Source organism: Pollicipes pollicipes, unplaced genomic scaffold (genome assembly GCF_011947565.3).
Source record: "Pollicipes pollicipes isolate AB1234 unplaced genomic scaffold, Ppol_2.1 Scaffold_5724;HRSCAF=6776_pilon_pilon_pilon, whole genome shotgun sequence".
Classification (NCBI taxonomy): Eukaryota; Metazoa; Arthropoda; class Thecostraca; order Pollicipedomorpha; family Pollicipedidae; genus Pollicipes; species Pollicipes pollicipes.
In genome coordinates this window covers 18,775,872-18,799,716 of record NW_023596746.1, presented here as the reverse complement: position 1 = coordinate 18,799,716, position 23,845 = coordinate 18,775,872, and the positions used below count along the sequence as shown (strand labels likewise).

The 23,845-nt window shown below is 53.7% G+C and overlaps 2 protein-coding genes across 2 annotated transcripts; one reads left to right on the top strand and one right to left on the bottom strand.

Moving 5' to 3' along the window:
* Nucleotides 1–10,937: 10,937 nt before the first annotated feature.
* Nucleotides 10,938–19,683, top strand: LOC119102769 (protein smg8). Its single transcript, XM_037226223.1, has 8 exons — nucleotides 10,938–11,024; nucleotides 11,227–11,299; nucleotides 14,453–14,597; nucleotides 15,366–15,488; nucleotides 16,083–16,234; nucleotides 17,139–17,378; nucleotides 19,411–19,538; nucleotides 19,616–19,683. The coding sequence occupies exons 2-8, from the start codon at nucleotides 11,250–11,252 to the stop codon at nucleotides 19,681–19,683; spliced, it is 906 nt and encodes a 301-aa protein (XP_037082118.1). The 5' UTR covers nucleotides 10,938–11,024; nucleotides 11,227–11,249.
* A 319-nt stretch (nucleotides 19,684–20,002) lies between these two features.
* LOC119102768 (long-chain-fatty-acid--CoA ligase 5) lies at nucleotides 20,003–23,845 on the bottom strand. Its single transcript, XM_037226222.1, has 2 exons — nucleotides 23,798–23,845; nucleotides 20,003–23,194 (listed from the first exon to the last, which is right to left on the bottom strand). The coding sequence occupies exons 1-2, from the start codon at nucleotides 23,843–23,845 to the stop codon at nucleotides 21,149–21,151; spliced, it is 2,094 nt and encodes a 697-aa protein (XP_037082117.1). The 3' UTR covers nucleotides 20,003–21,148.

The window sequence follows — 23,845 nt, the reverse complement described above, 5'->3', positions numbered from 1 at the left end:
GTCAGTTGACGTCAGAGGGCAGGACGGACCGTGCCGACCATTGCGGCACGTAAAACTTTCGCCACCAAATTCTGGCGTTGCCTGGAACTGCGCGATCGGATGATGGGGGTCAGGGCTCACACAACAAGCACTGCTTAGCGTGAGCGCTGATCCCAGAAATCCATCCATTCAAAGGATTCGGACCAAATTTATAAAAAAGTATGCTTTTAAGTGGAAACGACTGCTCTAGACACACGATTTCTATAGCCCTTAATACGTCATTGTTTGAAAGCGTCATGAAATGTTCGTATGACGTTCGAGTGATGCCCTACTAGCCGGGCGAAATCGCCACCGTAGCACTCACTTATACTTCAACCTTCCGAGAGGTGGACGTGGCGGTGCTGGAGGATGCAACAGCGTGCATTTGATAGCACTGCTGCATGGATCTCACTAGGAGCTGGAACATGATTGCTCCCGATGGCACCCACTTTATTTGGACGCCTTCCTGCCAGCACATCACTCCATGCCACCGGGACAGCCACGGAGCCGATTTATAAAGGTACGGCGGAGAATTACAAATGCCTATGGCCGTGCGCGGTGGATGCGACCGCGTGCCCATCATATGACTGTGGGGCGCTATTGGCCGGCACAAGAAACCAGCTGTCGGTGGACAGCGTCTGCTACGTCCATCCATTAGACAGCCTGATGATACATTACTCAATGCGGCAGGCTAGCCCACAGAGCTGTGGCCAAAGTGCGAAATGCAGGGAAAATACTTGTGGAAGCAACATCCGCCGAAAACGCAAGGCGGTCTTTGGTGAACAAGGCCTATGCCGTACAGGCGATTACCTGGCTGAAACTTATGAGTGCACGCGGTCACAATCGCCGTGCACAATATAATTTTGTTTTATATTACGGCCGTAACTTTGCAAATCGCCGCTGCAGGCGGACCGGCGGCATTAAGTAATAGGATGACAGGGGGTCAACCGAATGAAGTGGATGCCTTCGCCCGACAAGCGTGTTCCAGGGCAGCCTGGTAGCTCTACAGAAGTGCTATAAAAAGCACACGGTCGCGCTCTTCACACGGTAACCGTATGTTGGCGGTCATCGTACGCTCGAGCCGGTTGCATTTGAAAATTCACCGCCAGGGGTCATATGAAAAAGAGGCGATGTCTATCGAGGATCGTCTCGTTATCGTTATCGTTCGTTATCGATGCACACAATCACACTCGCCAAGGACAACGATAATAATTTGGTGTTGACCGTCGTAACTTTGCAAATATCTACTGGTTACGCCTCCCGCACTGAGTGAGGCGCTGTCGAGATCTTAACTACATAAAATGGATACTGTCGGCTGACAAGCATGTTTCAGAGTCAGATGATAGCCCTCCAACACTGCTATTAGATGCACACAGCCACACTCTCCCTATGCCATTGTACTGCATGCTACTGCGCTGTCGTATGTTGACCACCACCGTAATTGAACGTTTAACTGAATGTGCACTGACCAGTCGTAGTTCGTAACGCGTTGTCATATAGTCATATGCAAGAAAAGACGTCTACAGCTGAAGGAAGATTGACGTTATTGAGCAATAGTGCTCCTACATTACCTTCATGTGCACATGGTTGCACCCATCACGAGCAACAATTATCTTTCTTTGACCGTCGAAAGTTTTTCAATGGCCGCTGCAGCCGTCTCTCCAGCATAGAGTGATGCGCTGTCAGGAAGCATCTGAATAAAACGAATGCTTTCGGCCGGCATGCATGTGCTAGAGTTGCCTTCGCAGTGCGTGATTGTAGGCGTCTGTTCTTGGCTGCCAGATGTTCGCCACCAGGCTATGGGGCGGTCGGATGCTCGTAGCAATGGGCTGCCAGAGATCATTTGATCAAAACAGCCATTGTCCGCTAACGACCCATTTTTCTTTTCAGCCGCCAATTTCGTGATGGTCATCATACAAAGGATCGGGAACAGCACTTATCATCGCTCGCAAAAAGTGCAACTGTTTGCATTTGAGAACTTCTTCATAAGGTAATCGGCCGACACTGGAATATGCTCGACAGACGAAGAGACGACATGCTTGTCTATTGAAGTCATAAATTGATTTGGTCGATCCGCTGTGTGGGCATCCCTCAACACTGTTGGCTGGGCCCAGGGGCAATTTGCGAAGTTACGGCGGGCGTTGCAAAGTTTCTAAATTCGTGAGAGAAGAGCGCGGCCGTGTACACACGAGGTCATTGTGGGGGTAATTTCAGCCGCCAATGTAAATTGATCATCGGCCCATATCACCTGTATCGTTTAAATGACCGCCGAGGTCGAGGAAAATACTTATAATTGCTCGTGAAGGGTGCGACCATGTGCATGTGGCAGCTCTGCCACTAGCGGAGCTACCACATGCACACGATACTGCATAGGCGTCAGCAGGCACTGCAGTACACTTATCCGAAGAAAGCATCCATGCTACGTGGTTAACCTCCGGACAGCGCATCATGCATTCCTGGTGGGCCAGCCGCAGTAGCAATTTACAAATTTACATCAGAACACTTAAAATACTTGGAGTTGTTCGCAGCGGTTGCGGAAGTGACACGAACTCACTATTGGGGCACTATCTGCCAACAGTGTAAATCGGTTATCAGCCGGAATAAAAATTTTGTCTTGATGCAACCCCTCAATGGGGTATTAACATGCGCACGGGTGGGGGTCAAATTGACCCCCGAAGGTTTTTCCAGAATGGTTTCCGAACGGCGTGGAGCAGCCGCGCCAAATTTTTCATAACTGTAGACCATTAAATAGCGGATCGTTCGGCACCACAAATTTTGATGCCACTTGTAAGGTCGCTGACCTATGGCAGGTCAAAGTCAGGCCGTAGTTTCAGAGGAGGCAATTTCTAGGGAATCCTTCAATCTGTTCCAACAACGGAATGTTAGACAAAGCCATACATCTCTGATATGCTTTCTTAGGCAACACAACAGTTGAATGAGCATATTACATTGACCTAAGGTCAGGTACGACGGTCACACCGAGCTCAAAACCAACCTGTTTTGTTACTCTAGGAGTTGCTGCACGGGATAGTTTCCGGTGCTCATTTATAATTTATTGATACCAGGAACCGCATTATACATTATCGATGGAATTCTCAGAGGTCAAAATAGGTCATTGACCTAAAATGACCAAGGTCAACATTTTATTTTTAGAAACACGGTCTAGGGTACTTTTTGTCGCTTATTCAAATGCAAAACTCAGAGCAGTCTTGTATGATTTTGGTCACCTTGACCTTCAAAAGGTCAAACAAGGTCACTGACCTTAAATGATCATGTGACATTTTGCTTAGCAACCGCTATCTAGGTTCTGGGGGCACTCAAGAGACCAACTTGGAATTTGACCTTGTTTGACCTAATGTGACCTGAAGGTTTTGCCCTAGGATGCTCAAACCGTGGCCTAAGTGGGTTCACGTACAGCTCAAGACACTCTAAATTTGGTGCCTCTAGCCTTCTTAGTTCCCGAGATCTCAGTGGGGTCAAGTTGATCCCCACCCCCGCCCAAGCGAAGGATATCTAGCCGGCCACCCGGGCGCGTGTCAACGAACGGCGTGTGGCGCGATGGGAAGCATACGACGGCCGGGAGAGAAAGCAAAAACTTAGAGTCGCACGAAAAGAGTACAGCCGTAGTGCTACTGCAGAAGTCGGTAAACAGTAGTGTAGAGCTGCATTTCATAGCGCTGCTGTAGAGCTGGAAGAAGGCTGATCTGCCAGTACGTCACACTTCTGCGCGGTGGGTGCGACCATGTGCATGCGATGTCGGGGATTATCGCAACGCCCAATGCTCGTAACCACTAATGTATTATAGCACCTAATATTCGAAACACCTCATGTATCACAACTACTTGTTATACTTTTTAATGGAAAGGACTGCTCCAGGCAACATAGTTTTTCATTTAGTAAATATGCTTCTCAATATTCTGTTCCTATTATGTCATTGAACGTCTGTATGGCGTAGAAGTGCTGTCAAACTAGCCGTACAAAGCTGCCACCCTGGCACTCACTTGCATTACTTCAATCTCCCGAGAGGAGCAAACTGCTCATCTTTTGAGGCGGGGACGAAAGCGCCTTTTGCTCCACCCCCTCATAATTTCAGATGGCCCTGAAGGAGCCCTCCGGCATGCGGTAGTACTTGTTCACTACGTTACCAAAGCAAGCGTAGAAAACCCACTAATTCAGAAGAGAATCATTCAGTGTCCGCGAGGGACTCATCTTAGGTTGGAAACGGCCCATTTCAAGACGGGAAAACACTCTTGCCACTTCCAAACACGGTAAGCGCTCTTGGTGGTCTGAAAAGAGCTCATCGTAAGCTCGAAAAGGGCCCATTTCAGGTCGGGAAAAGGGTCCACCGTAGACTCAGAGAGGATCCTCTCAAGTCTGGAGAGAGTCCATTATAAATTCAGAAACGGCTCGTCTTAAGGTCAGGTAGGAGCCCAGTATACACTGCAAAACGGAGAACATTGGGCTCGGAAAATGCCTATCCCACTTTTTGGGCCTGGGATGGGTCCATATCTCTGGTCTGGAGTGCACCCATCGTAGACTCAGAAAGCCAGTGGCGGTGTATTCGTGGTGAAAACTGTCTCCATGTATCAGGTAAGATCCAAAACTTTTTCCCATATTTCAGGTGTCCCAAATGAGGCCCCTGGTAGATTTGTGGAAGAGATTCGTCTATTGTATGTTACCAAAGTAATCGCAGAGACCCCATCTCAGGTCCGGAAAGGATCGATTTTAAGGCAAGAAATCCCCATAACAGTTTCAGGCACGGAAGAGACCCTTTTGCAGTCCGAAAAGTGCCCATTGTAGACTTAACAGGCCCGTCTCTTATCAGGACAAGCCCATCGTAAACTCAGAAGGGATTCGTCTCAGGTTTGGGTAGGGCCCATCGTGAGCACAGAAAAGGTCCTTTCAGATCTGGAAATGGCCCATCGTAGACTCAAGCAGGGCCTTTTTTACGTCATGAAATGACACATTTTAGACTGAGAAAGTGGGCATCTCAGTTCCAAAAAGGACCCATCTAAACGTTTATGCCCGAGAAGAGCCCATCTCAAGTCGCACAAGCTCCATCTTTTACCAGGGGAGAGGTCAAAGGATTGGTGAGAAGGGGTAGGGGCGCCATACACATTGATAACGGGCTCCCGGTTGAAAGACACCCGAAAAACCTCCAGATTTGGCCCATTTTATTTCCAGGCTCCCAGCTTTCCTCACTTACATAATCATGCCGACGAATGCGTTCGTTGAGGGCTCCAGTGCATTGAACACTAAGGAATCCCTTACCTTTCGCGGTAGGGAGCCCCGTAAGTAGAACACTGAGGGGCCCCCGTTGTCGTTTCCGGTCAGTGGATGAACGAGATTTCAATTCCAACCTGCCCCCCCCCCCCCTGGGATAATTACCGGCTGCTTTTCTGGAGACATCGCAGCCAGGGCCCCCTGGTCGATCAGGAAGGCCGCAGAGAGGTGCATCATGCATCGGTCCCGTCCCTGACGCGGAAGGCCCTCAGACCGGAGCAGTTGATCCCGGATCGACGCAGGGAGCCTCATTGACGCCAAAGGATCGCTCACCGACACAGGAGGTTCAGCAACTGATAGATGATTCCAGCTCGGCTTATCGGGCACCTGACCAACATGAGTGCAGGTCTGGGGCCACGGTAATTCTTGGGAACAAAGGGGAACAAAACGCACAGGAACAAAGCCGGAGCCGGCGATTCACATTTGTAAGGGCCCACTGCGCCATTGCGCCCTGTGCTAGCAAGGAGCCCCAAGTTGGCCAGAGGCAGTGTTCGAGGAGAACCAAAAAACCTGGAGGACCTATCAGGTCCGACGATCAAGGGCTGGATTGGAGGGTCTAAGAGCACGAGGGGCTGGTCGGAGCCTTATTCAGGGGCCCCGGTCTGCGGATACGGACCCACAAATGACAGTCAGAGGGCCCTTTGCACCGATCGGGGACGCCCTGAGTCGATATAGATCTATATGTCGGTCAGGCATCACCAGTGCTGCACAGTCCGCTCCGTATCAGAATCGGCCTAAGGGCTCACTTCCCCATCAGTTACGAAGCCGGGCGAGTGATTTGTTCTGGTCGGTGCCCCTGCATCTGTCAGGGGCCCACAGCGCCTAACAGAGGGCCCTGTATTCGCAAGGGGCCTCGAGGCGACCAAGGGCAGTGTTCGATGATGTCCGAAGAAGGGCTCGGGTTGTCCAACGGAGCAGACTATTTAATGCCCGGTTGGAGGGCATAAGGGCCTGAAGGACTGGCTGTAGGTCACATAAAGAATCGCGGCCCGTAGGGTCGCTACCTGAAATATCAGTCAGACGTACTCTTATACCGTTTGAAGACCCCTGAGACAATGTGGGTGTCTAACTCGGCTGGAGACCACGAGCACAAAACAGCTAGCCTCCAGTCAATCTGAACCCTGGGGGCCCATTTTCCAAGCAGGGGCAAGACCGGGGGCCACGATTTACATTGGTTGGGGCCCTTTGTCAGTCAAGGACCCACGATGCATAACGGGGGACATAACTCGGGTAGTGGCCCCTAGTCGGTGACATGCCTTGTTTGAGGAGGTCCGAAGAAGGGCCTGAGGGCTCCTCGAGACCAAAGAGTAAAGTCCCAATGGGACTCAGACCCGACCGTCCACCCGTAGTGTCATGACCTGATATGTTAGTCAGACGGTTTCTATAAGGTCCCTCTTATTAGGATTCTCTATCCCTATTATGTAGGGCCTCGACACGGAGCCAAACAGTCGGCTCCATGTCCGTCTGAGCCCTCGAGAGCCATTTCTCCAGCAGGAACGAGGCCGGGGCCCGCGATTTGCAATGTTCTGGATCCATGACACAATCAGTGGCTCCTGTGTCGGTCAGGGGCCTTGGGGTCTAACAGGGGTCGTGTGGCGGCAAGTGGCTCGAATCGGCCAGGAGCTGTGTTTGAGGGGCCCGAAAAGGGCCGAAGGGCCTTTTGAGACCAAAAATCAAGGACTTGATTTGAAAGCTAAACGGCCCAAAGGACTGGGTGTAGGTCGCATTAAGGACCCTCATCCGTAGGGGCGGAGAACGGGATCCCCGAATGACAAAGGCCTCTTGCGTTGGTCAGGTTCTCTGACAATGCAGGGAAACACGGCAGGTCATGATGATTGTTCACATTAGTTGAATTGAATTGAATCATCATCAACATGACATCGAGGACTCCTCTGCTTAGGCCAGAGATCACCAACACCGAACAGTCGGCTCCGTGTCGGTCTGAGTTCTGAGGGCCCATTTCCAAAGCAGGGACATGGCCGCACCCGCGATTTATATTGGTCGGGGCCCAGGCACCATTGCCAGGCTCCTGTATCGTTCAGAGGTCCAGAGTACGGAATAAAGGATTCTGTGCCAACAAGGAGCCTCGAGTCGGTCAAAGAAAGATGTGCTCAATAGGGACGGGGGCGGGACCCCGAATGAAAGAGGCCCCTTGCGTTGGTTAGGGTCCTTCGACAGTGAAGGGAAGCATGACAGCTGATGATGACTGTTCACATTGAGACAGAGGAAGGGTCCTGTACCAGTCGGTGAGCCCTGTAGCGAGCGGTAGTCGCTCCAACCCAAATCCAGCATGTGCCCGTTAATCCAAACTGGGGTCTATGTGCCAATTTTGGACCCGGCGCGGCCGCCAGGAATGTTATTGCGTCAATGGGGGTTTCTGCGTGGATCCGGGGTCAATTGCGGTCTGCGTGGGTCAGAAGGCCTCCCGCGTCAGGGAGGGGACCAGTGTGATATGACGTATCCCTCTAAGGGCTTCCGGATCGGCCACGGAATGCCGCCCCAAATCACCTGGTTGGCTGCCTGAAGACACCCCGCGGCGGACGAAATGGCCCTTCAGCCCTTGACCGGAAAGAGTGATGTGCCCCCTAGTGCTCTTCTCAAAGAGGACCTATTCCTGGAAATAAATAATGGATCTCATTAGAGTTGAAAAGAATGGGTCGGAAAAACGAGCAAGCCCATCCCATGTTTGACTGAGAACGTTCATTCTTTTGCGGAATTGACTAGTGGAAAAAAATTGTCAAAAGGTTTGAGCCTGCGATCCCGTAATCTCGGAAGCAAGGATAGCGATAGCCTGGGATGCAGCTTCCGTGTAATCGAACGACGTTGGCCACTGTAACACCAGGCGGCGGGTGCCGTGTGCGCGGTACCGACCGTCGTGGAATGACACTTCCGAATATCTTAAAAAACTAATTAGTATCCTCAAAGGTTAGGCCAGGCGTATCTTTTTTGCAATTTTAGCGTTGTCCTCTGGACAGATGACAACAAAACAACAACACAACTTACAGCAACACAAAAATAGAGGTTCTGTCGTTACTCCTACAGCCCTACCACCAGATTCCAGCGCCACTTCGTGGTGCTGTGAAGGCTAACCCGTTCAATTCATCAATCTAAAAATCGCACAGGCAAAATACACGCCCGACTGCCCTCTAAACGCACGGTTTTACGTCCTCAAGCATTCAAAGGCCCTTCTGTCAAATGTGTCACTTTTTAGTCTGCCGTTGACCACGACTTAGTGTTAGCCCCAGGGGCGGCGCTGGCTGCGTATGGAGACTGCAATACCTGGCTTCGAGGGTTTCACGGGCTGCTTTAGTGCTTTTGTGCTTTTTGAGCCCGCGTGCTCAAAACCACATTATTTAATTTGTATCACTTCTCAATACTGACTAAATGTTGAACATTTCGAGACAAGCATGGCTTGGCCATGTTCATACAAATTGTTAACCCATTTCGATCTACATTCGCGAAGGTCCTTGATATCGCTGTGCAGCCTGGATAAGGTTCTGACAAAGCCCCTGAGTTCTCTTGGTTTAGAGAAAGGTGCACTGAACCGTTGTAAAACAACCAGCGCCGGTGATTTGTTTTATGCAGTCATTTAACGCATTATTTTTCAGTTGATTGACTATAAAATTCGAGCAGAATTGATATCGCCGCAGCTTCTGGCTCCTAATCCAGCGGCAGAAGGTAAAAATGAAATTATGAAAGCATGCCCTCATTAACAAACGGGCCATATTTGGTGATTTTTGGTTGGGGGTGGGAGCTTTAACTATCAGGTGGCCCTTTGTCAATCGTGTTTCCGTCCTTTTCTGGGGCTCTGGCTGCGCATTTATACTGAAATATAGGGGCGTATCGGTTTGGGGGTTCTTCGCAAAATATTTGCACTCATACCAAATTCGGATACACGACCTCTGGCTAGGGGTGTCACCGTGGGATTCCAAACCAAATGTCGTGATGTGCTCGCAGTTTAGCCCTTTTTCGTCGTGTTCCTGCATACTTATCCGTAAGTGTAAGGTGGGTACTTGCTATTTACATGCTCGCATGTGCCGCTATCTTTCAATTATTCGGCGACAAATCCTTTTTCTCTAATAACTAGTATTTATGCTCAAATTCCTATATTATGAAGCACAAACCGTGGTTTGTGACTGAAACTTGCAAAGCCCGCTCAACCTTAACTGAGAGCCAATTTATGTCCATTATATTTTACAATGCTGCCAGGCCCGCTGAAATGGGGATTTCCAAAAATAAGGCGTCCACTGGCCTCCGCTACGGGTGCCACCGGGGATATCATGTTCCACGGTCGCGCCCGCAGCAGAAGGCAACATGATTTCATCTGACATCCGTATCTTTGCCAATTCCCGCTGCAGCCGGCCTGATAGCATCGGGCGCTGCGATGTCATGAGGCCAATCCAGTACAGTGGATGCCGCCAGCCTGTAACCACATTCCAGCGCGAACTGACAGCTTTAGAGGGATGCTATAACATTCACACGGCCACGCTCACCGCCCACAGTCAGGGGTATCCTTATCGAGGTGGGGAATTTTGACCACCAAGCTACGTTCAGGCCGGCTTTATTTCGAAATTCATCTTCAGGGGTTACATGAATAAAATGCGCATAACACGCCCACGACCGAGATTTCCAATCCCTACTGCTCCCACGGTGTTCTTAGGTGCACACGGTCGCACCCGCTGCACACGACGTTAACTGCATCTGTTTATCGCCGATCTTAGCAAATCGCCGTGCGGCCGAGGCACACGCTGGGGGTGATCCGCTTACAGCGGGTCAACCGAACAAAATGGCTGCCCTCGGCCGACAAGCGTGTTACCTTGCCAGGTCATAGCCTTACAGCAATGCTGTTAGCTTTCTGGCAGGATTGGCAGCAGCACACGGCACGCTTTCTGAACACGATTATAGTGTTGTTTTTTCCTCGGGCCGCCACATACCGGCTATCACGCTAAAGGCATGTCGGAGCGTTTAGCTATTCGCCGTCAGGGAATCATAGCAAGCAACGCAGTTATCTACCGACGAGCGATAATGATGTGCATTGCCAGCCAATAGTACTCCCGCAGTGCTATCACGTGCACATGTTTGTATCAGTCGCGCAAGATCACAATACTTTTTGTTTGACCGCCGCAACTTTTCAAATTTCCTTGGCAGCCATGCGGCCAGCATTGGGTGATGTCGCGGTAATGGGCCAACCAAATGCAAGGATGGCTTCGGCTGACAGGCATGTTCGGATGCCAGGTGATAGCCATTCAACAGTGCTGTCAAATGCACATAGTTGCACTCTCCGGGCCCGATTACAATGTTTTGACCGCGATGTCGTATGTCGGTTTATATGCCACGGGCCGGCCACCCACATTTAGTAACGTACATTAGAACATCCATACCGACGGAAAAAGCGTTTTCTTCTTATTGACAGTGTACTTTACCGACCAAAAGTACTCCCAGAATGAAGGCAAAGCGTGTGGACGATGGTCTTGCGGAAACAAGACCACAGATGTCATCCCGTCTTTAATTTAGCTACCTGTGACTATGTAGGTGGTATCGGTCTTTGACAATACTTGCGCGTCAACGACCAGACCAAAAGTAAACAAGCTACAAACCAGGTAGCACTGATTCTCAATGCCTGAGCGCATTAGCGCACCGACCGATCCCGTCACTGATCATGCTAGGGAGAACCGCGTTCTGACGCGTTGTATCGAGCGCTGAGAAGCCCGTGCGTGCACGCGGTAATCACAGTTTTTAAAGTGGTAGGATGAGGTCTCTGTGTGAGATAGATTTATGTGTGCGCTAATGTGCATCCCGGAAATAGATGATCCATTGTTTTACGTGTTAAATACGGTAATCTTGTTTCGATTTTTGTGATGCATGATTCCCGAATTAGTGTGTTCTAGCTTGGTTGACTTGTGTTTTAATTAGTGCATTTTACAGATAGATGGACTGGTCAAGCAGCGATGAAGTCAAATAGTTTCCAATTTTTGCTTCCTTCCAAAGAAGATGGAAGGTAAGTAGTTGAGATACTTTCCAATTAGAGTGGGTTGAGAAGTCACATTGGATCTTTTTAAAGCATCTGCTTGTTTTCATGCTGGAGCACAGTGGTTATATTTCCGTGACCTTGTGCAAAATCCACCAATGGTGTAAACGATGTCTGAACAAGTCCACTCTTTCAAGATTTGCAATGTCCATAGTAAATTCTAAGATGACACCAGTTACCCAGGGGCATAGGGTCTCAAAGGAAGTCAGATGGATGGAGCAGGACTGAGAAGGGAAAATGCACAACTTACCCAAAATTCACATAAAAACACATAGTGCCCTGTGTTAGCTTACCATTTTCTCAATGTTGCTGATGAGGGGCTGATGCATTGCTACTGACCAGTGTATTCCTGGTCTAGCCTTGAAAATAAAACATGGAAAATAAAACTGGGATCCAGGGTCCCATAGAGCTCCATGTTATTGGGATCCTTGGGTCATTGGGGATTCAGACACATATCTGCCAATGACCATTATCTGTGTAGTAGGGGGACCCCATCAACTTTTCCTCAAAATGCGAGGGGGTTTGAAGTGAACTGATACTTTTGGATAGCTGAATCAAAACATGTTTGAAAAATTTGTTTAAACACATTTATCCACCCTAGGGGAAATTCATCTTTATATCATGCCACATGGTATTCACAAGATGGGAAATTTGAAAGCCTTGTCTTTCTTTGCACTGCAGTGTAACATGTGTAGTGGTCCTGCAATCCTGCTTATGATTTAGTTGGCACAGAATTTCCATGGTCACCAGAGGTCAAATTTGGTCCCCCTCTAGAACTTGAGGAGCTCCTTGTGGCAACTTCATTCAGCTGCAGCTGACATGGAGAGTTGCTTCAGCTTGTGCATGTGGCTACTTGACGAGTGAGCAAGGAGCGTGACCTCTGAAGACGTGAGTGCTGTGAGAGCTACATCAGATGTTCAACCCCGCCTGATGGTTCACCATGCAGAGCGATCTTCTGTGCCTATGCACCTCAAATCTGACCCGACCTGAGTTCGCCGCACTAGCTCAGCATGTGGTGGGCGGTGTGTATATAGGTGCCCGCGGTGATTTCGAACGAGCATGTGTGGGACATCATGCGCACTCCACGTACCTGGCGAAGCAGTTACGGCCGCAGCACAAGTATCTGTGTGAGCTCGTCCTCACTGCCGCCCAAGACAGCATCGCGAGGAACGTGCGGATGACCCAACCGGAGAGCATCGTGATGGTGATAGCGGGCGACGATAGCAAGCAGGGCAAGGCCGAGGCCGTCGACCTGACCAGGTCGCCAAAAAGAGACCCAGCTAGCTGCCGATCCGGTCGCTTCGAGGTCCCTGAAACCATCCGCGACACCAATAGGGACTTGTATCTGGTGGCCGTGCGGCACGTCGCCGGGGAAATTGATTCGCAGCCGTCCTTTTGAAGCAACTGGGCAGCGATCAGCGGGAGCAGCTGGTCTATTCACCGCTGAAGACTGGTGTGCGTACCGCGCCCAGGCCATGGAGAGGTCGGGAAAGCTGACCACCGAGGTGTCCGCCTGCGTAGCCGGTGCTGCCCTGCCGACGTGTTTTGACTAGCTCAGCAGAGAAGCGTTTAGTTGGCGCCAGGAGCGCAGATTACCGTGACCCGCGCGATGGAGCCGAGACAGCACGCGGTGGTTACTGCACTGTTCAGTTTTCATGTTGCTATGTCTGGTTTATTTGGTGTGTACCGCCTGAACTAAGCAATCATAATGCGTGAAAAGAAACCAGATCTGTCATACCAGTCATCGCTTAGTTATGTTGTTGGGCAAAACAGCTTTTGCAAGCTCCGGTGTCTTGTAATTTCGGCATCATGCGCTAATCATGCTCACCTATTTTCATATCTCCCAATACGTTAAGTGCAATACCTGCCACCACCGTAGGTCCGCCCGACCGCGACGCGCGCGGAAAGGAACGCCGGGTGAGTTTGTATCTTCATTATCATTTCCCTGCCTCAAAATTATCAGAATGCACCATCGGTACTTTGCGCCAGTACACCACGCCTCCTACATTTTAAGAACAACTTGAAAAGGGGTCATCATACCAGTGTAGCAACTCAGCTAAGAGTAGCAAATTTCACAGCGATGACTATCTCAAAGGCTGATAAGAGAAAGCCGGTAGCTGATTTGTCGTGTGGAAGTTACAGTCGGTGGTTGTATGCCAATGCCATGTTATTGAAGTAACGTTGTTCTTTATTGACCCAAACAAATTGGTTTGATATTTGCATTTATATCATGCCCTGCTATTTGGTAAATTTTATATGTTGTACTCCTATGTTTGTTGATCAATATATTGATTTGTATCAATGCCATGCATGTTTACCATTGCCAGTTGAGACAACTTTGATTATTCAACCTTACCCATCCTATTTCTGATACAGGGTAATGCCATGAATAATTTTGTCAATAGGATTACTGCTGCATGACATTGTCCTGCTCACTCCAGCGTAGCTAGGCAAATACCAATGTTGTCGGCTGTTGGTAACACCAGTGGATGGTCTTGTGCTGGCATCATGGCCCTATGCTGTCAGCAGTGTCATGTGCTGACAGCAGGGTCATGTGCTGACAGCAGAATCCTGTGCTGATAGCAGGGTCCTGTGCTGACAGCATGATCCTGTGCTGATAGCATGATCCTGTGCTGACAGCATGGTCCTGTGCTGACAGTATGGCCCTGTGCTGACAGCATGGTCCTGCGCTGATGACATGGCCTTGTGCTGATAGCATGGTCCTATGCTGACAGCGTGGTCCTGTGCTGATAGCATGATCCTGTGCTGACAGCATGGTCCTGTGCTGACAGTATGACCCTGTGCTGACAGCATGTCCTGCGCTGATGACATGGGCCTTGTGTGCTGATAGCATGGTCCTATGCTGACAGCGTGGTCCTGTGCTGACGGCATGGGCTTGTGCTGATAGCGTGGTCCTGTGCTGAGAGTATGGTTTTATGCTGACATCATGGTCCTGTGCTGACAGCATGGTCTCCTGCTGATAGCATGGTCCCATGCTGACAGCATGATCCTGTGCTGACAGTGTGGTTTTGTGCTGACTTCATTTTCCACTCATCATTCTGGATGGTCAGAAACACCACCAAAGACGCCAGCACCACAACTGCATTCCATGCTGTGCTCCAGGTGGCCGGCGGATAAGGTGGTGGTGGTGGCGCTCATCGGGAAGAGTACCGACCTGGCCGGCGGCGGCAAGGGGCACGCCTTCCGTAACCTGCTGAGCCACTCGGTGTTCGGTCCCCAGCCGGAGCTGGACCTAGGCGAGGAGCAGGTGAGCTGTCCCCAGTCCCCAGCCAGAGCTGGACCTGGGCGAGGAGCAGGTGAGATGTCCCCAGTCCCCAGCCGGAGCTGGACCTGGGCGAGGAGCAGGTGAGCTGTCCTCTGGTCCTCAGCCGGAGCTGGAACCTGGGCGAGGAGCAGGTGAGCTGTCCCCGGTCCCTGGCCGGAGCTGGACCTGGGCGAGGAGCAGCTGAGCTGTCCCCGGTTCCCCAGCCGGAGCTGGTCCTGGGCGAGGACCAGGTGAGCTGTCCCCGGTCCCCAGCCGTAGCTGGACCTTGGCCAGAGCAGGTGGATGTCCCCAGTCCCCAGCCGGAGCTGGACTGGGCGAGGAGCAGCTGAGCTGTCCTCCCGGTCCCCAGCCGGACCTGGCCTGGGTGAGGAGCAGGTGGGCTGTCCCCAGTCCCCAGCCGGGAGCTGGACTTGGGCCAGGAGCAGGTGAGCTGTCCCCTAGCCGTGCGGTCCCCCGTCTGGAGGTCAGCCTTACAGAACCACCTACCCACTTCGCGCTGTGGTGTCGTGTCTCGCCTCCTCCTGGGTGGCTGTGCCTCAGTGCTGTTTAGCCAAGATGGGCACGCCACCGACTGTGTTGCTCTCGGGTGGTAACGCTCTAGGACGGAGCCGCGTTGCTGCTATCGAGTTCGGCCGAGGTCTCCCGCCCAGGGAATCCGCTCAGGGGATCGCCCCAGCTGAGCTGCCTCGTTCGGGGTCTGGGACTCCCTGATATTGGTTGTCCCGAACTCATCCGGACCTTCGTCCACAGACACGCGTTGAGGGCTTCTTCTGCGCCCAAGAGAACGTGGTCTATCTCCACCTGCGCTCCACGCTGGATACGTCGGTTCTGTGCAGGATCTGCCGGGACTTGAAAAATAAAATTGATGAAAATGTAAGTCAGCGAGCCCCTGCGACATATATTTCCGCCAAGTTGGGTCACCTGTCTAATGCAGCTTGTGTCGCACTGCGAAATTCAGAACTGCATGCATGTGTAGGGTATTTGTGTGACCCTGAATGACGATACTCATTACACCATGACATGACATGGCATAATGAGTATCGTCATTGCACGATCCACGTGAGTCTGCGTCGCGGAAGGACTGTCAAAGGCGTTTGTTTGCACCAGCCCATGATCCAGTACACCGACACTGTAATTACACACAGCCCGCTATTTTCAGTGTGAGTGACCTGAGAGTGAGTGTGTGGGTGACCTTTAAGTGTGATTGTGTGGGCGACCTGAGAGTGTGGGTGTGTGGGTGACCTTGAATTGTGAGTGTGTGAGTGACCTGAGAGTGAGTGTGTGGGTGACCTAAAAGTGTGAGTGTGTGGGTGACCTGAGTGTGAGTGTGTGGGTGACCTGGGAGTATTGGTGTGTGACTAACCTGAGAGTGTGAGCGTGTGGGTGACGTGGGAGTGTGTGTTTCCGACCTGAAAGTGAGTGTGTGGGTGATCGGTGACGGGCGGCCGTTTCATGCCATCCCTGCAGGGATTCCTCACGTGCTGGTCGGAGCTGCGCTACTCGGCCGCCCGCGCGCTGCTCTTCCTCTTCTCCGTCTCCCACCTGCTAGTGCTCTACCACCCCAGCCACGTGTTCGACCTCAGCTACATACAGATGTTCCTCGCCATCGACGCCTGCAGGTAAGCCGCCTGTGTCGGGTCGGCCGCTCGCCCCATCACTTCATCGGCTTATCTGTAGACTGACTCGGTGCCGTCGCATTGATCGCGATGACGATGCAAGCAGGGTCAGTGGACCGACATCTATGGACCTGAATGTACATACACATATGGACATGTCGCAGTTAACCAATACATTGCAGTGCGAGCGAAGCAAGAATGTTTCTCAACGCCGCAGGACGGGTGGCGTAGTTGACAGTTTTGCTGATTGAATGCCTTAGCGTAAGTTTTTTCACAAGAGGCACTTTTTACTTAAGTTGTGGATTGCCCTTCACTTAAGTTGTGACTTACGTTACACTTGAGCAGTGGATAACTCACATGTAGACATGGTACTCTCCTATCAGGACGAAACCAGTGAGTGTGATGCCGACGCCAGTGGGAGATACCGATTGCCGCGCTACGTAATTACAGTACATTCTGCTACGACGACTCTGTATTTTCGCCGCCCTAAACATACCTTGTTACGGCAAGGTCTGCGCACTTCCAGCATCGCTGTCTGTGTGCCGGCTGACCGGTGCAGCCCTCCGACGGCGTGTGTGGCGCCTGGTGCAGCCCTCCGACGGCATGTGTGGCGTCTGCTGCAGCCCTCCGACGGCGTGTGTGGCGTCTGGTGCAGCCCTCCGACGGCGTGTGTGGCGTCCGGTGCAGCCCTCCGACGGCATGTGTGGCGTCTGGTACAGCCCTCCGACGGCGTGTGTGGCGTCCGGTGCAGCCCTCCGACGGTATGTGTGGCGTCTGATGCAGCCCTCCGACGGCGTGTGTGGCGTCTGCTGCAGCCCTCCGACGGCGTGTGTGGCGTCCGGTGCAGCTATCCGACGGCGTGTGTGGCGTCCGGTGCAGCTATCCGACGGCGTGTGTCGCGTCACAGGCAGAAGCTGCTGCGTCACGTGACGGACACGCTGCGCTCGGTGCCGGGCGTACCGTCCGGCTGGGTGAACCAGGGCCGGCCGTGCCCGCCGCGCGTGCTCTTCTACTTCGCCAGCTGCCCGCCGGCGGTGGCGCGCCAAAAAGCGCGCGCCGGCCGCCCGGCCTCCGAGCAACTGCAGCACAGCCTCGAGGACCAAATCTACCGGCTGTTGCGCAAAGTGCGCGTCATAACCAACGCCAGGTGAGAGTCCGAAGTCATCACCAACGCCAGGTGAGAGTCCGGAGTCGTCAACAACGCCAGGTGAGAGCCCGGAGTCATCAACATCATGTGAGAGCCCGTAGTCATCAACATGTGAGAGCCTGGGGTCGTCACCAACGCCAGATGAGAACACGATGTCATCACCAATGCCGGATGAAAGCCTGGGGTCATCACCCACGTCAGGTAAGGATATATGTATCCAACGCAGGTGAGATGGGAGTAATCGCCGATGGGAGGTGGGACTAACAGTCGTCAACAGATTAGTGTAATAGACAAAGGAGATCAGGCCCTGTTTTTCCAGTATCAGCTCTTATCCTGGAAGTGATCTACGTTCAATATATCAGGAGCTGCGCTTAAACCAGGATGTACCAGAGAACCAGGAGGTGCATGTAAATGATACCGATGCAACCAACTTGAAACGTCGAGTACTATCAGTGCATAGTAATGATTGCTCGAGATTCTTAGTTAAAGGAAATGCTCCACGTTTGAAGATATTAAAGCAATCAGCAGATATGTTGAAGCAAAATTGTATCTAATTTTTGTATAGTTTTAAGTAAAAAGGCTGTTCTTAAGTACAAAGTTTCTCTTCAATAAATACCCTCTCCAATACGTCATCGTTTCATTGCACGATGGCACGTTTGTACGGCGTCGAGGTACTGCCAAGCTAACCGTGCGAAATTGCGACTTGTAGTACTTCAAACTCGTCGAAGATGGCAGCACGAGCTGGAAGTGTTCGCGGAGTCAAGTGTCGTTTTGTGCTCGTGTTTAAGCCCTTGTCATCTGTCTTGCGATGCCATTACATGCTTATCCATAAGTTAAAAACGTGTACTTGCATTCACACTCTCGGTTCTGTCGGTATCCGTAAGTTATTCCAATGCAATTCTTATCTCCATAATAACTTGTAAGTGAAGAAACCATGTCCAACTTCTTATATGACGTAACTCGAAATGTCCTTATCCATATTTTGTATCCTCCATCTTGTTTTATTGTGTATCCTCGCGACACTTTGCTTGTCCGGGCAGAGTGCCAGCATCAGTCAGGAGTGGGCCGGCAGCCCTGTGGGAAGGGGGACCCCGTCCGGGTACCCAGTGGACATGCGCGGGTTAAAGCTCAGTGGTTGGCATCCCAGCCGCATGCAAGTCCGCCCCACCGTTAATCATTTCCCTTCATCCTGTGGCCCTGAAACAATCATTTCTGATCAAAAGGGCTCTTATCCAAAAAAGGCAAACCAAATGTGCCATTTAAGCACCTGGTCCGTCCCTCTTATCCTCCATCTTGTTTCATCCTGCATCCTCGCGATGCTCTGCTTGTCCGGGGCAGGCTGCGTGCACCAGCCGCGAGTGGGTCGAGGGCCTCGTGGGAGGGTGGACCCTGACCGGGTACCCAGCGCACATACGCGGGTTAAAGCTCGGCGGTTGCCCCCCCCCCCCCTGCGGGCGAGCCTGTCCCACAGTTAGTCATTTTTCTTCATCCCATGGTCCTGAAATAATAATTTCTGGTCAAATGGGCTCTTATAAAAAACAAACAAAAGTTCATACGCGCTGCGTGATTGGAAGTTTGCGTAGCTTGCCGGAAATTTGAGTCAGTTGACGCCCACTTTACTCGGAGGTCGCGCTCACGGATGCCAGAACTGAATGGTTTGGCGATGGGAGGACTCAGTCATTACCAAAGTCAGGCGAGATCAGTCATCACGAATGTCTGGTGGGACAATATTCACATTATGTACTTCCAATTTTCGAAGCCGTCATATTTCTTTGGCTCGGATCCCACATCAAACATCGTCGGGCTCATCATTTTTTATCATTGAAATGGATGTTATTGAATTGAACGGGGCATCATTCGTATTTATACCGAAGTTAACATTGCTCATATGGAAACCAACCTCCACGACCTGACGCCAGCCTGGGCTTGTGATTGCCGTGCCGCTGTCCGCCACACCGCTGCCCTCGTGTATGCGTGCTGCCCACTGACCTGGGGGCGCGTGTGCCTGCTGACCGGAGACCCGTGTCGGCAGCGCCCAGTCGCTGTTCGCGCTGCCCGGCAACCAGCCGTTCGTGCACGTGGAGAGTGCGGCACCCGCTGGCGACGGCGACCCGCTGCTGGCCCACGTCCGGCTGCTGCAGAGGCTATGCCACCAGTCAGGTCAGTGGGCCGGTCACCCGGACCTCGGTCACAGGGTGCGGTCCGCGCCTGGCGACGGTGTCCGTGCGCTCCGTCAGCCGACCGGATGCCCCGGTCCCTTCGAGCTGACATTGGCGGCGTCCCGCTCTCGGCCGTGCTGTGCTAGCGCACGGCCCAGTGAGACAAGGTGTCGGCATAGCGTGTTGTCCGCTACGATCTGACGATGTCAGGCTCGTGGCTCGACCGCGCATCGGTGGAATGAGCTCTTGGCGCAAAGTCGCGCGGGGAGGAGATTCGAGTTCCGGTTAGTGTTGTTCAGACTAGGTCCAAGTCCGGAATAATTTCCAGTTAAGCCAATCGATATTATTCACAACGGCTTTTGATTGTAATTAGACCCGCGGAATGTATATTGAGGCACAATAAAAACTGGGAATGTTCGGTTCCATAACACGCACATGTGACTGAGCTTCCCGGCATAAGCTATCAAGAAGTGTTGATATATTTTATTTTTGTGCGTAGTTTTGGAAGCTTCATGCATTTTACGGGGCACAAGTCTCCTCAGAGACCTTATTCACGGAGGTGTGAGTTCCACGCTGGTTGCATTGCAACACATCCCGGTGGACTCTTTCGATTTCTACTGGGCTGGGACCGGGACAGAAGACAGCAGATGACACCGCAGGGGCGCGGTTGCCGGCTCGCCAGTTGGCACTGACCTTTTGGCCTCGATACACCGTGTCCCGAACGTGCACCGACAGCTCAGAGGATGACGCGCAGTACAGCCACCCGGGACCGCTGAGGGGGGCTGTTGGCAGGCATTTTTGCGCGTGCGGCGCATTTCCGCATGTTTGAATTGCGCAGTAAGCGTTGCAGAACCCTGTTCTGTACTGCAGCCTTGGACCGGCGATGTGATGGACTCTAAGGTCCGCTTCGACCTCGAGAAGCTCCAGTGTTTTCCACGACGGCGCGGAAGCGTTTTTTTCTGCCAGTGTGCAACTTCGCCGTCTTCCCGCCCTCCAAGACGGAGCGCACCCAGAGCGGCGGCCAGACGAGTCTATTTCCTCTCCACCGCGCAGTACTACGGACAAGACACCGCTACAGCTGTGCAGACAATGGATCGGAAGAGATCTGACGGAGCGACTCAAGGGACCGCAGTCGTGACCGACCACTTCAAACAAGGCTGTGCTGTAAAGTAGATAAACCGATGCCGGGGACGGGCGTTTCAGACAACTGAGCACGCCCTACGCAATCACGCATTCGATGCTAGTTAACGCGCGCTAAGACGACGGGGGAGTCAAGCAACAGCCCTGGTGAGCAATACCCAACACCATGGCGCTGCTATTTACACGAAACAAATAGGCGTTCGATTAGATTTCTAACAGGCTGCCACGCACCCGCAGAATGGTCATTTGACTAGAGTCGCAATTATGGGACTGTGGCGCGGATAGAACCGGCGCGCGCGTACCCCGTTGCACGTGTGTCCGGTAAAATTCTGCTACGCGGGCAGACTTCTAGAAGCGATCCAAAGCCTCCGTGGAGACCGGCACGCTGTCTCCGGAATGGAGCGCTCTGCCAGACGAGTCCCGCCGGATGCGGTCCGCGGGCGGCCGGGCCGGCGGCGACGCCGAAGCTGCTCAGTCCAGCCGCGAGTACATGTCGTCTATCTGCGCCTGGAAGTGCTTCTGGATGTTGTGTCGGCGCGCCTTCAGCGTGGGCGTGAGCATGCCGTTGCTGGTGCTGAGCGGCTCGGCGACCACGTGCACGTCCTTAACTTTCTCGAAGCCCTTAAGGCCAGCCTGAGCGGCCACGCGGCCCAGCTCCGCCATCACGGCCTGCTTGAGCTCCGGCAGGGCGCAGAGCTCGGTGAGCGGCACGCGCGGCCGGCCGGCGCGGCGCAGCCACTCCCGCACGCCGTCCTCGTCAGGCACCACCACCGCCACCAGGCACGACTTCAGACTGTCGCCGTGCACGAAGACCTGACCGATCAGCGGCGAACGGATGAAGATATTCTCCAGCCGCTCGGGCGCCACGTACTCGCCCTGCGACAGCTTGAAGATGTTCTTCTTGCGGTCGACGATGCGCAGCGTGCCGTTGGGCAGCCACTGGCCGATGTCCCCAGTGTGCAGCCAGCCGTCGTCGTCGAGCGCCTCGTGCGTCAGCTCGGGGCTGCGGTAGTAGCCCTTGAAGACGGCCGCGCCGCGTACACACACCTCGCCGCGGCCGGTCGCCGCCTCGTAGCCCATCTCTGGCACGTCGGTCAGCTTGATGGCGCCGCAGGCCAGCGGCGGCCCCACGTGGCCGGCCGCGTTGTCGCCGGGCACCGTCAGCGTGCACGGGCACACGCACTCTGTCTGGCCGTAGCCCTCGAGCACGACGCAGCCGAGAGCAGCGCGGATGAAGGTGAGCACGGCCGGCGCCATGGGCGCCGAGCCCACCACCACCATGCGCAGCCGGCCGCCCAGCGACTGGCGCACCGGCGCGAGCACCCAGCGGTCCCAGAAGGAGTCGGCTCGCACCACCTGGCGCGCCATCTCCCCCTCCTTGGCGGCCACCGCCCAGCGCAGCAGCGTTGCCTTCAGCCTACTCTTGGCCGCAGCGCCCATCGCCTTGTCGTGGATGCGGTTGAAGATGCGCGGCACGGCCGGGATGCAGGTGGGCTGCAGCGTCTTCAGGTCATCCATCAGGCCACGAATGTCGCCGCGGAAGAAGCCCACGGCGCCGCCAATCATGTACATGGCCACGTGGCACATGCGCTCTAGCGTGTGCGACAGCGGCAGGAAGCTGAGCATGACGTCGTCCTGGCGGAGGCGCGCGTCACCCATCTGCAGCAGCACGGCCGACACGTTGGCCAGCACGTTGCCATGCGTCAGCATCACGCCTTTGGGGTCGCCGGTGGTGCCGGACGTGTAGCTAATGGTGGCGACGTCCTGCGGCCGCGGCGGGATCTCGGCCACGTCGAGCAGCGCGCCGCGCTCCTCCACCTCGGCGAACGAGCTGACGCGCAGGCCGGCGTCGCGCGCGCGCCGCGCCGTCTCCTCCGACAGCGGGCCGCAGTGCACGATGTGCTGCAGCGCCTCTGGCTGCTGCTCCAGCAGGCTGAGCGCGCGCGCGTCCGAGTCGACCAACACTGTGCTGATATTGCCGTGCGACACGATGTAGGCGCACGCCTCTGGCCCGAGCGTGTCGTACAGCGCCACGGTGATCATGCTGTAGCAGTAGCAGCCGTACTCGGCCAGCACCCACTCGGGCCGGTTCTGCGCGTACAGGCCAACCAGCGTGCCCTGGCCGGGCTTCAGGCCGCCGCCCACCAGGCCCGAGCCGAAGTGACGCGCGCGCCGCACCATCTCGCTGTAGCTGAGCCACTGGTACGGCTGGTCGACGCCGGCACGCCAGCCCAGGCAGGGGCCGTCACCAGACTGCTGGAGCCCGCGCAGCGGCACCTGGTGCATGGTGCGGCAGGTCGGGTCCAGGTACTGGACGAACTCGCCTTCGCCGTACGCGGCCAGCGGCAGGCGCGACGTGCGGATGGTGTCGGAGTTCACCACCAGGGCGGCGCTCTGGTCATCGAGCGGCACGGGCGGCACCAGGGGCCGCGGCCGGGAGAGCACATAGAGCGCGGCCGCGGCGCCGGCTGCCGCCGTCAGCGCCACCGCGCCGCCCACCTCCAGGTAGTCGGCCATCTGGCGGCAGAAGGGCGAACTGAGCGGGTAAACGAAGACGATGCGAGCGACCGGGAAGGGCGTCAAGGACGAGCCCGCTAACTGGACAAATTTGTCTAGCAGGACAAATATTTACTTTGCTTGGAAGCCGGCTACGACAAGCCGACGACCGACCGACTTCACTTTGATGCGGAGCACCTAGGACGTCAAAACAACTGGCAGGTGCCTTCGTAGTGAAAGGGGTAGAGAGCGTTCCGACAGGGGTGCCGTGACTTTTCACCTTTGCAATATAATGCGACCTTGCGATAGTTGAATGCTGGGGGAACACACGGCTCACATTACGTATGGCAGCAACCTATCTATGCGTTCCTGTGGCTATCAAGGCTGGTCGCGGTGCAGAACATCGCTCACAAGATCCCAGAGTTTGGCATCACTTAGGATATCATCACTGAACGCTAGCGTCATCGAATGCGGTCGTCCCCTGCCTAGTAACAATGAACAGGAAAGTGCTCCCTATTATCTACCACAGATGACAATCGGCGCCCGAAGTTCATGACAGGAGCGATCGGCCGGCGGCAATCTCCACGTTCCTATCAGTCGCTAATCCCGCTCCCGTCAGCCGACCTTGATCTTGAGGGGGCCCGAGCCACGCGGTGACGGATTGTCACCCAT